At 49.7% G+C, this 16,728-nt stretch overlaps 1 protein-coding gene across 1 annotated transcript in view; it reads left to right on the plus strand.

Annotated features, from left to right (window-relative positions):
* LOC140203669 (uncharacterized) overlaps positions 1-16,728 on the plus strand; it is a 93,835-nt gene that overhangs the window by 72,078 nt on the left and 5,029 nt on the right. The window contains exons 7-11 of the mRNA XM_072269717.1: positions 1,039-1,234; positions 1,654-2,348; positions 3,239-3,419; positions 6,500-7,055; positions 14,514-14,651. Coding sequence (XP_072125818.1) covers positions 1,039-1,234; positions 1,654-2,348; positions 3,239-3,419; positions 6,500-7,055; positions 14,514-14,651 — 1,766 coding nt within the window. The remainder of the gene's footprint in view (positions 1-1,038; positions 1,235-1,653; positions 2,349-3,238; positions 3,420-6,499; positions 7,056-14,513; positions 14,652-16,728) is intronic.

Genomic DNA, 16,728 nt, shown 5'->3' on the forward strand with positions numbered 1-16,728 from the left:
AGCGGCAGGATGTATCAGAGGCTTTGGGCACGGAGTTGAATTGAGCGAAAATGGACACTCAGAGCTTTGCGATTCAGTGACGATTTGACTATTTGAAAACACCAGAGTTTCCGCTGCTACCGGAAACCCTCATACAAAATGCTGGAGGAGCTCAGCGGGTCGGATAGCATCTTTGGAGGGGGATAAACAGTCGACATCTTTGCCAAAAAGTCTTAAGACGCTGCCTGACCGAATGAGTTCCTGCAGGATTTTTTTGTGTGTTGCTTCGGGTAATGTTGTTCAGATTATGAGGGGTTCATTGCTACATTCGAAGTTACTTTGCTATTAAAATGGAGATGCAGAGAATTATGATTAAATTGTTATTCAAGGCCTCATGATGTATTTAGTTATTTATTGAGATAGCGTGAAACAGGCGCTTCCGGCTCTTTGAGCCGCACCGCCCAGCAACAACCCAGCACCCAGAAACAACCCCCTACCCAGCACCCAGCAACCCCCAGCAATAACCCCCAACACAACACCCAGCAACCCCCACCCAGCACCTAGCAACAACATCCACTCAGCACCCAGCAAACCCCAGCAACCGCCCCCCCCCCCCATCTAACCATAGCCTAGTCACAGGACAATTTCAAATGCCCAGTTAACCTACGGACTGGCACGTCCACGCGGGCACTGGGAGAATGCATGGACCCCTCACCTCACAGGATGCGGCGGGAATTACACCACACAGCGCTGTGCTGACCACCGTGCCGCCGAGCAGTGGGAATTCGGGTAGGGAATGGGGATTTGAGGAATTGTGTTGGAATTACGTGGGGCTTGGAAAATCTTCAGAAAATCGAACAGTGGTGATCCAGGGAAGTGAAGCAGTATCAAATGGAGATTTGGGGAATTAAGAGGAATTTGGGGAAAGATATTGTGACGCTTGGGGGGGGGGGGGACGTAGTCGGCAGCTCGTCCCTGCATTTCTAATAACCAGTACTGTTTATTGTTCTTGTGTTAAATTGCATTTGTGGCTGCCCCGAGTTCTCTCCCGCGGCCCAGGTAGAGCTTGCCCTCCACGCCTTCGTAAAGCCGCTGCCGCCGGAGCTCCTTCGGCAGCATGTTCGCCTGACGTCGCCGTCATCGCTAGACGAGGCGCGGGCCGAGGCGGAGAGGGCACAAGTAATTTTAGCCCCCCAAAGTGTTCCAGCATCGCCCCCCCTCCACGCAACGAACCCGGGGGTTTGTGTCACCGAGGGTGAGGAAGAAACTGACGAGGAGGAACCCGTGAGATAGGCCTGATCAGTGCCGCGCCGACCCCGCCACGGGCCACGAAACGACCTCTGCTACCGGTGCGGTGAGGTAGGTCATTTCGCCCGGGATTATCCCGCACCAGCACCACGCCTCAGCTCAGAGTAGCCATCGGGAAACGCTGAGCGGGCAGCGCCGCCCGAGTCCTCCAGCAGAACCCCTCCAGATGGGCCGTTTGGGTGAAGAGCAAGGCCTGTATGTGGGGACTGCATCAGATGCCGTGCGTTGGTGAACACGGGGTCAGACATCACTATCATCTGTCCCGGTGTTCTCCCCAACATGGACCAGCCATCCCTGCCTGGGTGGACAACGACGGCGGTCCAGTTGGCTATGGTCACCGGTGACTGTGTGGCCATGCGAGCGAAGAGAAGGCTGTGTGGGGAAACACGGTGGAGCACGAGGTGTGGCTCGCCGACATCCGAGAGTCCTGCATCATTGGTCTGGACCTGCTGCCCCGCTGGAGGGCCCGTGGGGGTGTGTCGGGGGCAACAATCTACCTCGACGCTGAAGCCGTGGCTCTCTGGCAGGGCAGCTCCAGGAAGCGGTCCCACCGGGGACAACAATCACCGCCGGTTTCACAGCAGCCCGGGGCGGTGCAGCACACCCGGCAGCCGCCCAATGCAACACAGCTGAATCAGGAGCAAGCGACGGTGATGGCGCTTCAGGTGACGGCCAGCGACGACCTCCCCACCAGCGAGCAGGTGAACCATCCCGTGTTGGCCCAGGTGAGGGAATGGCTGAGTGAGGGACGACAGCCGGAGTGGGCAGAGGTCTCCGCCCCGGATCCAGAGACCAAAGCCCTGTACTCGCAATGGGAAACACAGGAGGTGCGCGACCGGTTGCTGTTTCGGCGGTGGCAGCTGTCGGATGGTGACAGACTCTTGCAGCTGGTGGTCCCCCGGGGGCTCCGCGCCATGACGCTGCGGTCGGTGCACGGCTGGCTGGGGGACCGGGGGCCGGCCATCTCGGAGCTGCACAGACTTTGGGCAGGCTGCGTGAACGCTTCTGCCGGCCTGGGTACAGGTGGGACGTGGAGCTGTTCGCGCACGGCTGCGTCGCTGGCAAGACCCATTTGTCTCGCGTTGCCATGTAGGAGAAGGCTGAACTGAGGAACTTGGGGTTGGAATGGTGATGCGTGCGAGGTGGAGTGATGTGTGAGTGTGTGTGTGTGAGTGTGTGTGCGTGTGTGTGTGTGTGTGTGTGAGTGAGTGTGTGTGAGTGAGTGTGTGTGACTGTGAGTGTGTTGTGTGTGTGTGTGAGTGTATCTGTGTGTGTGAGCGAGTGTGTGTGTGTGAGTGTGTTGTGAGAGAGTGTGTGAGTGTGTGTGCGTGTGTGTGAGTGTATGTGTGTGTGTGTGTGAAGTGATGTTTGGGGAGGGGTTGATGTGTCTGGAGGGAGTGGCGGTGGTGTGTGTGTGTGTGTGTGTGTGTGTGTGTGTGTGAGGTGATGTTTGGGGAGGGGTTGATGTGTCTGGGGGGAGTGGCGGTGATTTGGTGTGTGTATATGTGTGTGTGTGTGAGGTGATGTTTGGGGAGGGGTTGATGTGTCTGGGGGGAGTGGCGGTGATTTGGTTTGTGTATATGTGTGTGTGTGTGAGGTGATGTTTGGGGAGGGGTTGATGTGTCTGGGGGGAGTGGCGGTGATTTGGTGTGTGTATATGTGTGTGTGTGTGTGTGTGTGTGTGTGTGTGTGTGTGTTCCCGTAGGATAGAGCTGAGCTCCGACGGAGCGGCCTCTGGGGGTCCGACCAAAGATGGGAACGATTATCCTTCACGTCTTTTTCACGATCGCGAGAGAGCGCTGGATATTAAGAACACAGTACAGCACTTGCAAGCTGTTTCATACACCGTTTGCAGCCGGCTTCAGGCACCCGGGAAGAAGGCGTCAGTGGCGGTGCGCGGTCCAGCGAATAGTGCAGGTGATCATCTTGAACGTTTTTATTGTGGTCGCAGGTACTGCAGAATGCTGCGAGTCCGACTCGCTGCCTCATTGACGAGACCGACGGCGCGGGGGAGATGCTTGGACTCGCTCGCCTCGCCGACCAGATCCTTATTCATGCCCCGGGGTCGCCTGTCGCGGCGACCGAAGAAGGTGACGCCGGGGCGGGCCCAGCGCCGCTGCGTTCCACGCTGGGTTGGTGGCTGGCCCTTCCCCATCGGTGTTCGCTCCTGGGAAGGCAAGCTGGTTTGCGTTCGCCTGTGGCTGCATCGTGCGATACGAGGAACTCCTGCGAGCTGTTCTTGCAGAAATGTGGCTTCGCATCAACATGGAATGTACCATCAATCTACGGTGCATGACACTCGGGGATGGGCTGTAGTTCTTCTTCAATATTACTCTTTGTAACTGTCTGCTCTTCTGCTGTCATGGTTAAATGTGCTGTGTCCTGTGAGTGACTGTTGGATCTCTGTTTTGCACCTTGGCCCCAAGCGAACGCTGGCTCGTTTGAGAGAGTTCGCATGACAATTAGACCTGAACTTGGATTGAACGGGGAATTCAGAAGACCAGGTTGTATCAGTGTGAGGATACTGAAGAATGATTCAGACCAGCTGATGACAGGAGTTTCGAAAGGTCAGCCTCCATTTTGTGCTGCCATTTTGGGGAGAATGGGCGGGAGGACTAAGAGTATCATAGGAGTTTTTGGGGGGTGGAAAGGTGATGTATGGGGGCAGGGTGAGTGATGTGGGAGGGGAGGTGTGTAGTGTTGCGTGAGGAGATGTGTGGGGGTGCACTGACTGACGTGTGGGGGTAGTGGTGATGTGTGTGAGTGGGGTTGATCTGAGGGGCTGGGGGGGGGGGTGTTGCTGTGGTAGGGATATGATCCAGAATTCGGAGTATCTCTTTGTGCTCGCTTTACTCACTTGCAAACCCCAGTCAGTGTGAATTGGCAATAACATCTCCACGATCTCCATCTGCACAGGTGCACCACAAGGCTGTGAGCTCAGCCCCTGCGCTACTCGCTCTACAGTTATGAGTTGAAGCACAGCTCCAATGCCATATTTCAGCTTTCTGATGACACCATTGTCGTTGGCTGAATCGAAGGTGATGATGAATCAGCACGTAGGAGGGAGATTGAAAATCTGGCCGAGTGGTGTCATAACAACAACCTCTCACTCAATGTCAGCAAGACCAGGGAGCTGATTATTGACTTCAGGGGGAGGAAACTAGAGATCCATGAGCCAGTCCTCGTCAGACGAGGAGAGGGTTTGCAGCTTCAAATTTCTCAGTGTTACTATTTCAGAGGGTCTGCCCTGGGTCCAGCACATGAGCCATTATGAAGAAAGCACCACAGTCCCTTTACTTTCCTAGAAGTTTGCCAAGATTCAGCATGGCATCTGAAACTTCTGTAGATATGTGGTGGAGAGTATATTGACTAGTTGCATCACTGCCTGGAATGAAAACACCAATTCCCTGGAACAGAAAATCCTACAAAAAGTAGTGGATACGGTCCAGTCCATCACGGGTAATGCCCTCCCCAACACTTACATGGAGCGCTGTTGCAGAAAAGCAGCATCCATTATCAAGGACCCCCACCATCTAGGCCATGCTCTCTTCTCTTTTTCCCATCAGGAAGAAGGTACAGGAGGCTCAGGACCAGGTTCAGGAACAGTTATTACCCCTCAACGATCAGGCTCTTGAATGAGAAGCTATAGCTTCACTCATCTTCACTCATCTCATTACTGAAATGTCCCACAAGCTATGGAGTCTTCATCTGATATTATAATAATTATTACTTATTTATTAATTATAATTATTATTTTTGCATCGTTTGTTGTCTTTTGCACGTTAGTTGTTTATCCGTCCTGTTGGGTGCAGTCTATCATTGATTCTATCGTGTTCCTTGTTTTTTTCCTGTGTAGTTATATCTGTTGTCTATGGAGTGTGGGCGGAGTATTGTGTGTGGGTGTGTCTGTCCGTACAGGGATATTTTTACTGTGTTTGAGAGTCATGTGAGTCTTTGTGCATGTGTGGGGTCGTTTGTGCATGGGTGTGTCTATGTGCATAGGGGAATTTTTCTGTGTTTGTGTATGAGAGAGGGAGAGAGTAAGAGATAGAGTGTGTGTTTGCATGTGCAGTGTGCATAGGTCGGTCTGTGTGTCTATATTGTATGTGCGGGTGTCCCTGTGTGCTCGGGGAGAATTTTTCTTGGCTTGTGAATCTCGTGTGCATTTATGTATTTGTATGTCCGGTTGGCTGAGTCTGCCTCGAGCAGCGTTTCTCTGTGGGTGTCCCTTGACATGTGATGGTCAAAACTCAGGAGAGCATGTGTTGATATACGCGGGAGGTGGTCTGTGTGGAGGTGAGGGGTAACACGTTGGTATCTCAGACTCTGTGGTCGACTGTGCGGTTGGAGGTAGCTGTCATGGGAGGTGCAGAGTGTGTGGAGTTCGCACGTTCTTCCTGCAGCCCCGTGGGTTTTGCCCGGGGGCTTCTCCCTCCCACATGGGTTAGTCGGTCACTGTGAACAAAGAAGATTGGCAATGAGATCCCCAGATGGTATGTTGCTACCCGGGTGCCTGGGTCAGGGGTATCTTGGATCGAGTCCGTAGCATTCTTGAGTGGAAGGGTGAGCAGCCAGAAGTCATGGTCCACGTTGGTACCAATAACATGGGTAGAGGGGTGAGTTCATCCTACAATGTGAGTTCAGGGAGTTGCTGCTAAATTGAAGGACAGCAGGGGTGGCAGAACTAGTCAGGAAAAATGTCACGGCAGTGTTCAGACAGAACTAACTGAAGTGGTCGTCTACTGAGGCTATATGGGTGTAAATGTGGAATTAGAAAGGGATGGCCACATTAATGGGATTGTATTATAGACCACCCAATAGTCAGTGGGATTTAGAGCAGCAGATTTGTAGAGAGTTGGCAGACAGGTGTGAGAAACATTAGGTTGTGATAGTAGGTGATTTTAACTTTCCACATATTGACTGGGACTCCCATACTGTGAAAGGGCCGGATGGGATACAGTTCATCAAATGTGCTCAGGGAAATTTCCTTCCTCAATATTTAGAGGTCCCAACTAGAGAGAGTGCAGCTGCTTGGGATCTGGTTTGGAGGGACCGGGACTTGCACCAAGAACTGGCTGGAGTGAACTGGGAATGTGAAACGGAAAATGGGATAGTGGGGAGGGTACTCTCTACCAATAACTGGGAAGAACCTGGTCATCAGATGTGAGGTGTTCTCGGGGCTGCAGGTGTGGCCCGTTCCCCACTTCTCCAGCTTGGGAATCACCTGAGCTGTCTTCGGTTCATCTGCAGATCCAAGATGGAGTGGATCAGATGGGTCACAATGCACGAGTCCCTGGACAATGGGGGAGAAAAAGTACTCTTACTCTAATGACCACCTTCGCGTGTGGCTGCATCAGGGTGTGCGTGGAACCTAAATACATGGGCACCAAGTGCCACTATGTGCCAAGGTTCTATCTGTCCCTGGTATTGCAAAGGATGGGTTTGGCCCCGATACCACGCAACGTTCCGGTCAACTGGACATTTCGGGACTACCTGTCCTTCATAAAAAAGTTCTTCTGGACCCTCACCTTTGACCATGTCCACCAGGCCTGGTCAGCGCAGAACATCCTGCAGACAGTGCTGGAGAAGGACTCGATGGACGCAGAGGTGTGGTTTCCTGAGCAGACTGTCCAGACCATCTGGCAAAATGCCCCATCACCAGGCACCAGGACCTTGACTGGCTGGTGGTTAGAGGGACCCTCCCAGTCAGATCCTTCCTGCATGCCCACAGCATCGCTCCCACATCGCGCTGCCCGCGGACGACCACAGTGGGTAAAAGTCAGAGGTTTCCCTCCTTTGCGGACTGTGGTTTTGCAAAAAGGGTTGCGGAGAAAGACGAAAGGACTGGTGCCATGATTCATCCTGAGCAGCAGCTACACGACAGAGAAATCTCTGATCTACAGGCTGTCCACAGGGACGGACACACTCACACACACACAGCTGAATATCAGGGCCTGCTACCCAATCATCACCAATTGCTCTCCCCGTGATGCCCATGGAGGAATGCTACCAGGCTGCAGGAATGCACGCTGAGGGACACACTGAAGCCACCACAAACTCGGTGGGAAAGGACCACTGCTTGGGGTTCTTCTCCTTTTGGAGAGGGAGGGGCCAGGTTGGGGGAGGGAGAGCCTGGATTATTGTCGCAGTGTACCACCCCAGGGCGCCACATGAATAGAAGCAGTGCTGTTGATGTGTATGAATGTAATAGAACAGCATCGAAACATTGACTAGGAATGTAAATAAATGAAAATACATTGAATTCTTTATAATACTTTTATCATGAACAATTTTTGTCTGTTTAAAAATACTGGATCTGCTATTAGGGAATGAGACAAAGTAGGTGACAGAAGTGTCTATGGTGGAACACTTGGATCCAATAATCATAATTCCATTAGCTTTCAGATAATTATAGATAATGATAGGTCTGCTCCTCGGGTGAGTGTTCTAAATTGGAGGAAGGCCCGTTTTGATGGTATCAGAATGGATCTGAAAAGTATGGATTGGAGTAAGTTGTTTTCTGGCAAAGGTGTGCTTGGTAAGTGGGAAGCCTTCAAAAGTGAACTTTGGAGAGTGCAGAGGTCGTATATTCTTGTCAGAATAAAAGTCGTGGTTAAGAGGTCTAGGACTGTGGTTTTGTGAAAAGGGTGCAGTGTCTTGGTTTTCCAGAGATGTTGAGGCCCTGGCGAAGAAGAAGGATGTGCATAGCAGGTGAAGGCAGCAAGGAGCAAATGAGGTATTTGAGGCATACATGAAATGCAGGAGGACAATTAGGAAAGAAATAGGATGGCTAAAAGAAAACAGAGAATTGTTCTATCAGACAAGATGAAGGAGAATCCCAAGGTATTCTCTAGATCTATTAAGAGCAAAAGGGACAAAATTAGTTCTCTTGAAGATGTATATTGTCATCTTTGCATGGAGTGGGGGAGATCTTAAATGAACTACTTGCATCTGTAATTATTTGAGAGATGAAGTACTCGTCAAAGTTCAAAGTAAAATTTCATCACATGCAAGCCTGAGTTTCTTTTTCCTGCGGGCATACTCAGCAAATCTATAGAACGGTAACTGTAAACAGGATCAATGGAAGAGCAAGAGCAGAGAAGACAACAAACTGTTGAAATGCAAACATAAATACATAAGGAGAGCATGAAATAACAAGATAAAGCGTCCATAAAGTGAGATCATTGGTGATCTATTTCAATCAATGAGTGTAGTTATCCCCTTTTGTTCAAGAACCCGATAGTTGAAGGGTAATAACTGTTCTGAAATTTGAAATATCTTTATTGTCATTGCATAGTACAATTTGTCATGCACCAATACAGCGAAAGTGAGTTTGCTATAAAGCAACAAATAAAATAAATAAACAATAAATAAAATCGAGTAACCAGCCAGTACAAGCAATGTCCAGCAGTACAAAAGCACAACTCAGATGCACCACAGCCATAAAACCAGTATTAAAGTGGCAATACAACAAATTTATGGATGATGCTTGGTCGATCGGTTCAGAGCAATTATAGCTCCAGGGAAAAGCTATTTTTCCAGTCCTGAGGCTCCTGTATCTTCTAACTGATGGCAGCGGTGAAAAAAAAAGAGCGTGGCCTGGGTGATGAGGATCCTTGATGATGGATGCTGCTTTCCTGTGACACCGTTTCATGTAGATGTGCTCAATGGTTGGGAGAGTTTTATCCATGATGTACTGGGCCAAATCCACTACCTTTTGTAGGATTTTCTGTTCAAAGCCACTGGTGTTCCCATACCAGTCCATAATGCCGCCAGTCAGCACACTTTCCACCACACGTCTATAGGAGTTTGTCAACATTTTTGATAACATGCCAAATCACCGCAGACACTTAAGGAAATTGAGGTGCTGTCGTGGTTTTTTTGTAGTTATAGTTATACCAGGGGTCCAGGACAGATCCTCTGAGATAGTGGCATGCAGAAATTTAAAGTTACTGACCCTCTCAATCTCTGATCCTCCCATCAGGACTTCAATGTCTTCCCGACAAGTTGATGAGTGGTTTATGCAAACTGAAACACAAGCTGAGTATTCAGATCAGGTTCGATGTCCGGAACCAGCAGATGTCCCAATCATGGTAGGTAACATGCTTAGTTGATACTGAGGCCTAAAGGAAGGTACTGGGTCGATCTTCCTCTCAATTAAAATGTCAATTAGCACTGAATCGAAAAAAAAAAATCGAAATGCGTGCATCAGCTTTGGTTCATTAGAAAATTGCCTTTGTTCGCTCTCCTTTGGTTCTGATTTGTCTTATCCTTTCTGGGTACATAATATCGAATACTTTTGTTCTGGGTCCCAAATGGTCCACATTAACAATCCCACATGCAAAAGTTCCACAGGTTAACAATCCCAGTGAGAAAGTCTAGTGTCCCCCCCTTCATATTCACTGACATTGTCATCGATGAGTTCAATGCCTGGGGTAGGGGTGGGGCAGTCAGACTAATTAGGAGGTCTCCAGAGTAGTCGTGTAATATAATGTACTCTTTGCGGTGCTGTAGGACATACCCAGAACATGATTGAGGGGAGGAGAAGTGATATCGAAATGATATCATATTTACTCCCTAGGTGTGTTCGCATCTTTGCACGTGGTGCCAAATTTGAATTTGCATTTGCTTGAAGCCACACTTGAAATAGTGTGTACAATTTTGATCAGCCTGTTCCAGGACAAATGTATTTACACTGGAAGGAGTGCAGAAAAGGATGATCGAGAATATTGCCAGGACTTGAGTCATAGGGAGAGGTTGTCTTGGCAAAGCAGTAATGTTCTTGCTTGTTTAATGTCATCATCCCTATGACAGGTGGCCTCACCAGCATCCAGTACCAACGCACCTTGACTTCCCAACTTTTGTACCAAGTATCTTGACTTATACAAATCACCACGCCAAAAGCCTTCTCCATCAACATCCCAGACACTGCTGAGCACCAGCTATCCAAATTCAACGATTTGGGACATTGGCCAAAAATATACTTTTGACCTAATCTTGCCTGAAAATCTATGAAGGCATATTTCAAACACTACTGAGCACCCTATCCATGCTCTCTTCTTGTTACTGTCATCAGGGAGGAGGTACAGAAGCACAAAGACCCATACTCAACAATTTACAAACAGGTAATGGAACTGTCTGAACATTACCTCAGTATCCTATTTTAGCACCTCTTATTTCTTTTGTAATTTGAAGTTTTCAAAATGTCTTTCCATTGTACAACTGTCATGGTCTGGTCCGTGAAGTCCGCATTCCGGGTCACGGTAAGGTCCGTGGACTCAGGACTCCGGGTCTTCCAGTTGTCCCTTGTTTTGATTGAGATAAGCATAGGCACCTGATTCCCATCTTGGGGCTTGGAATATAAGTAGCCTTGGGGTTGAGTGGGGGCTGCTGGTTTGTTTCGTCAGTCCTCCTTGGAGCAACCTGCTGAGGGAAGGCTAGTGAAACCATTCGTGATCTCTAGGCCTGGTTGGAGGACCACCGCTTCATGGAGCCTTGTTGCCATTTGTCAGAGCAGTCATCGTGGTATGGATTCGGCCATTTCTGTAGCCAGTCTAGGTTGCTGCTGTCCTGAGATTCAGAGCCACCCCGGCCTGAGCTCCTTTCCTGTCCTTGCCTCTGTTGGGTAAGCCAGGCTGTAATTTCCATTACCCTCCGGTTAGTTCTGTCCCTTCCAGTCCCTTGCCTCCGTTGGGTCAGCCAGGCCGATTGCTGTTACCCTGCGGTTGGGTCTGTTCCTTCCTGTCCCTTGCCTCCATCGGGTAAGCAGGCTGTTTGCCGTTACCCTGCGGTTGGGTCTGTCCCTCCCTATCCTTGCCTCTGTGGGGTGAAGTTCCATGTCCTGCCCAGGAATTCCGCGTCCTGCCCGGGAGAAGCTCCAAGAACCCAAGCCTCAAAGATTCCAAGCCAAGCTCCAAGAACCCAAGCCTCGAAGATCCCAAGACAGGCTCCAAGAATCCCAGCCTCCATGCCTCAAGACCAAGACCGCAGCCTGCAGCCCCAAGCCTCTAGACCCCAGCCACTTCCTGTCTCGTAGTCATGTCATGTCCTTGCCTGGTTCTGGGGCCCGAGCCTGAGGCAAGACCTAGGTTCTGGGTCCTTGTCCAGTCTCTGGCTCGGAGCCCAAGCCCAGGCTCCTAGTGCATAGTTCCTTGTCCGGGTTCCCTGTCCTGTCCATGCCCTAGCCCAAGCCTACGTTCTTGTCCCTGCTCCTTGTCTGTATCCTGTCACGTTCCTACTCTAGTCAAGTCCTGTTCCTTGTACTTCAGTGTCTGTGTCTCGCATTTGGGTCCGTTCCCAACACCCCACTGTGACAACATCTGCCTCAAAGCAACAGACCTCAGGACATACAAGTAAGTGATGTTAGACCGGATTATAATTCTGCTGTGAATTCTGCTTATTGAATCGTAGAGTGAAAATTGGATAATAGTGGGATCTCAAGAATGATCTGATATCCAAATTTTGGGAGATAAGAACATAATTGAGACTGAAATTAAAAAGTACTGGATCTACCTCACCGTGAATTCAAATGTCACTTAGTGATGTACAGAAAGAAACAAAATCATTCCATCACCTTTGCTCCTTTAGAAAATCACCTTTATTCAATGTCCTCTGGTTCTGACCTTCTGCCAGGTTCCTCTACCATTCTCCTGGGGTACATAATAACGTACTGGCTAACAAGTCACCAGTAGCCTTCACACCACAAAAGTCATTCTCTAACGTGAAAGCCTAATCACATCCTCTTGAGGTTCAAAACGTTACTGTCACTGAGTTTACCACTGTCAAATGCCTCGAGGGTCAAAATAATCAGAAAGTCTTGCAAGGCAGCTGTCTCAATGCCATGAGCTCGGAGTAAGTCTGTGCGACAAGCCCAGAACGTGAAGCTATACTAATGGAGAGAGCCAAACTGAGCCAAGTCACGGGCTGGTGAAGGGAGGGAATAAACCACTGTGGTACAGACAGGAAGACAGAGGTTTGACGCCATATCTGGATGCCTCAACTGGGCCCAGTTAGAAGATGAGGTTTTGTTCTTGGCTGTAACGGTGTGACATCAGATGTTACCGAAGAGACTAAAATTAAACTAGCTGCAATGTTGTCCCATTGATGCACTTTGTAAACTTACGGGGTAAGAAAAGGCAAATGCACTGCAAAAGGGAACCTCAAACAGAACAGCACACCGTTCTGCTGTTCACCCACACTAGAATGTCACCAATCCTTGATCGTGGAGGTGGAGGTCTCTGAGAAGACAGCACACAGGTTGCAGCAAGAGGAACCAAAACTTGTGCTCATTGTCGGATGATATGACAATGAACCCACCTGGAGATAAACTTTGAAAATTATGTCCAATTCATTGAAGGAGTTAGCAGATTACCTTTGTACTAATAACATATTCACTGTCAGAACAGAAGTGAAATCTCTTCCCAGCTGGAAACATACATCTGCTTTGTGTCTGAAATGAAGTTTTCTGTTTTAATTTCTCATTGAAATTGGACCAGAGCCCCAAGAACACACCAGCATATCTTCCCTGTATTCAACCTGAGCCTGAGGCTCCGGAGGGTTCCTGTACTGTGGAAGACGTCCTGCCTCGTCCCTGTGCCGAAGACGCCGCGCCTCAGCGGCCTCAATGACTTCAGACCGGTGGCATTGACCTCCCACATCATGAAGACCCTGGACAGACTTGTTCTGGAGCTGCTCCGGCCTATGGTCAGGCCACACTTAGATCCCCTCCAGTTCGCCTACCAGCCCGGACTAGGAGTTGAGGATGCCATCGTCTACCTGCTGAACCGTGTCTACACCTACCTGGACAAGCCAGCGAGCACTGTGAGGGTCGTGTTTTTTGACTTCTCCAGTGCGTTCAACACCATCTGCCCTGCTTTGCTGGGGGAGAAGCTGACAGCAATGCAGGTGGATGCTTTCCTGGTGTCATGGATTCTTGATTACCTGACTGGCAGACCACAGTACGTTTGCTTGCAACACTGTGTGTCCGACAGAGTGATCAGCAGCACTGGGGCTCCACAGGGGACTGTCTTGTCTCCCTTTCTCTTCACCATTTACACCTCAGACTTCAACTACTGCACAGAGTCTTGTCATCTTCATAAGTTTTCTGATGACTCTGCCATAGTTGGATGCATCAGCAAGGGAGATGAGGTTGAGTACAGGGCTACGGTAGGAAACTTTCTCACATGGTGTGAGCAGAATTATCTGCAGCTTAATGTGAAAAAGACTAAGGAGCTGGTGGTAGACCTGAGGAGAGCTAAGGTACCGGTGACCCCTGTTCCCATCCAGGGGGTCAGGGTGGACATGGTGCAGGATTACAAATACCTGGGGATACGAATTGACAATAAACGGGACTGGTCAAAGAACACTGAGGCTGTCTACAAGAAGGGTCAGAGCCGTCTCTATTTCCTGAGAAGACTGAGGTCCTTTAATATCTGCCAGACGATGCTGAGGATGTTCTACGAATCTGTGGTGGCCAGTGCTATCATGTTTGCTGTTGTGTGCTGGGGCAGCAGGCTGAGGGTAGCAGACACCAACAGAATCAACAAACTCATTCATAATGCCAGTGATGTTGTGGCGATGGAACTGGACTCTCTGATGGTGGTGTCTGAAAAGAGGGTGCTGTCCAAGTTGCATGCCATCTTGGACAATGTCTCCCATCCACTACATAATGTACTGGTTGGGCACAGGAGTACATTCAGCCAGAGACTCATTCCACCGAGATGCAACACAGAGCGTGATAGGAAGTCATTCCTGCCTGTGGCCATCAAACTTTACAACTCCTCCCTTGGAGGGTCAGACACCCTGAGACAATAGGCTGGTCCTGGACTTATTTCATAATTTACTGGCATAATTTACATATTACTATTTACTATTTATGGTTCTATTACTATTTATTATTTATGGTGCAACTGTAATGAAAACCAATTTCCCCCGGGATCAATAAAGTCTGACTATGAAACTATGACTATGAAAGAGACCAGACACTCAACTGGTTTAGGTGTGGGAGGATTTCACTCCATCATCTGACTTGATGAAAGACAAGGGGACTCACAGCAGGCTGAAATAATAGCTAGTTGATAGCAGAGAGTTGTCGCTCACTGACTTTCATTGTGGAAGGATTAACCAGGCCAACGCATCTGCACATACACCAACACGTCTGCACTGGAGAGAAACCGTTTACTGAACGCACACATGCACAGGGATTCATCCAGGCATCCGATCTGCAGAAACATTGGTAAATTCACATCAGGGAGTAACAGAGAATGTACTCAATCAAACAGCCTGAAGATACACCAGCAAGTTCACACTGCACAGAACCCGTTCACCTGTCCTGACTGTGGGAAGGGAGTCATTCAGACGTATCAGTGAGTTAAGACAGTTGAACTGCTCTCTGTCTGAGAAGGGATTTGCTCAATCATCCCAGAGGGTTCACACCGGAGAGAGGACATTCATCTGTTCCAGGTGTGGGAAAAGATACATTTAATCACCTGAGCTGTTGAAACCCCAGCAGTTCACAAAGGGGGAGTTGACAAGGTTCCGCACGGTGGGCTTATTCAGAGAGTCAGAAGGCATGGGATCCAGGGAAGTTTGGCCAGGTGGATTCGGAATTGTCTTGCCTGGAAATAAGTCCAGGACCAACCTATTGGTTCAGGGTGTCTGACCTGCCAAGGGAGGAGTGGTAAAGCAACACACACCAAAGTTGCTGGTGAACGCAGCAGGCCAGGCAGCATCTATAGGAAGAGGTACAGTCGACGTTTCAGGCCGAGACACTTCGTCGGGACTAACTGAAGAAAGAGCTAGGAAGAGATTTGAAAGTGGGAGGGGGAGGGGGAGATCCAAAATGATAGGAGAAGACAGGAGGGGGAGGGATGGAGCCAAGAGCTGGACAGGTGATTGGCAAAGGGGATATGAGAGGATCATGGGAGAGGAGGCCCGGGGAGAAAGACAAGGGGGGGCGGCAACCCAGAGGATGGGCAAGGGGTATAGTCAGAGGGACAGAGGGAGAAAAAGGAGAGTGAGAGAAAGAATGTGTGTATATAAATAAATAACAGAGGGGTTACGAGGGGGAGGTGGGGCATTAGCGGAAGTTAGAGAAGTCACTGTTCATGCCATCAGGTTGGAGGCTACCCAGACTGAATATAAGGTGTTGTTCCTCCAACCTGAGTGTGGCTTCATCTTTACAGTAGAGGAGGCCATGGATAGACAAATCAGAATGGGAATGGGACGTGGAATTAAAATGTGTGGCCACTGGGAGATCCTGCTTTCTCTGGCGGACAGAGCGTAGGTGTTCAGCAAAGCGGTCTCCCAGTCTGCGTCAGGTCTCACCAGTATATAGAAGGCCACATCGGGAGCACCGGACACAGTATATCACCCCAACCGACTCACAGGTGAAGTGTCGCCTCACCTGGAAGGACTGTCTGGGGCCCTGAATGGTGGTGAGGGAGGAAGTGTAAGGGCATGTGTAGCACTTGTTCCGCTTACAAGGATAAGTGCCAGGAGGGAGATCAGTGGGGAGGGATGGGGGGGACGAATGGACAAGGAAGTCGCGTATGGAGCGATCCCTGCAGAAAGCAGAGAGAGGAGGGGAAGGAAAGATGTGCTTTGTGGTGGGATCCCGTTGGAGGTGGCGGAAATTACGGAGAATAATATTCCTAGTGGGGTGGCGGGAGGATGGAGTGAGAGCTGATGTACGTGAAATGGGGGAGATGTGTTTGAGAGCAGATTTGATGGTGGAGGAAGGGAAGCCCCTTTCTTTAAGAAAGGAAGACATCTCCCTCATCCTGGAATGAAAAGCCTCATCCTGAGAGCAGCTGCGGCGGAGATGGAGGAATTGCAAGAAGGGGATGGCATTTTTGCAAGAGACAGGGTGAGAAGAGGAATAGTCCAGATAGCTGTGAGAGTCAGTAGGCTTATAGTAGACATCAGTGGATAAGCTGTCTCCAGAGATAGAGACAGAAAGATCTAGAAAGGAGTGGTAAAGTTTGATGGCCACAGGCAGGAATGACTTCCTATGACAATCTGTGTTGCATCTCGGAGGAATGAGTCTCTGGCTGAATGTACTCCTGTGCCCAACCAGTACAGTATGTAGTGGATGGGAGACATTGTCCAAGATGGCATGCAACTTGGACAGCATCCTCTTTTCAGACACCACCGTCAGAGAGTCCAGATCCATCCCCACAACATCACTGGCCTTACGAATGAGTTTGTTGATTCTGTTGGTGTCTGCTACCCTCAGCCTGCTGCCTCAGCACACAACAGCAAACATGATCGCACTGGCCACCACAGACTCATAGAACATCCTCAGCATGGCCCGGCAGATGTTAAAGGACCTCAGTAGTCTACAAAGGGAAGAGGAGGGAATCAGACCTGGAGTACGGGCTGCAGATGAAAGATCAACATTTGGAAACTGTTTCATTGCTGGAGGAACTCAGCCGGGCAGGC

Source organism: Mobula birostris, chromosome 10, assembly GCF_030028105.1.
Source record: "Mobula birostris isolate sMobBir1 chromosome 10, sMobBir1.hap1, whole genome shotgun sequence".
NCBI lineage: Eukaryota > Metazoa > Chordata > Chondrichthyes > Myliobatiformes > Myliobatidae > Mobula > Mobula birostris.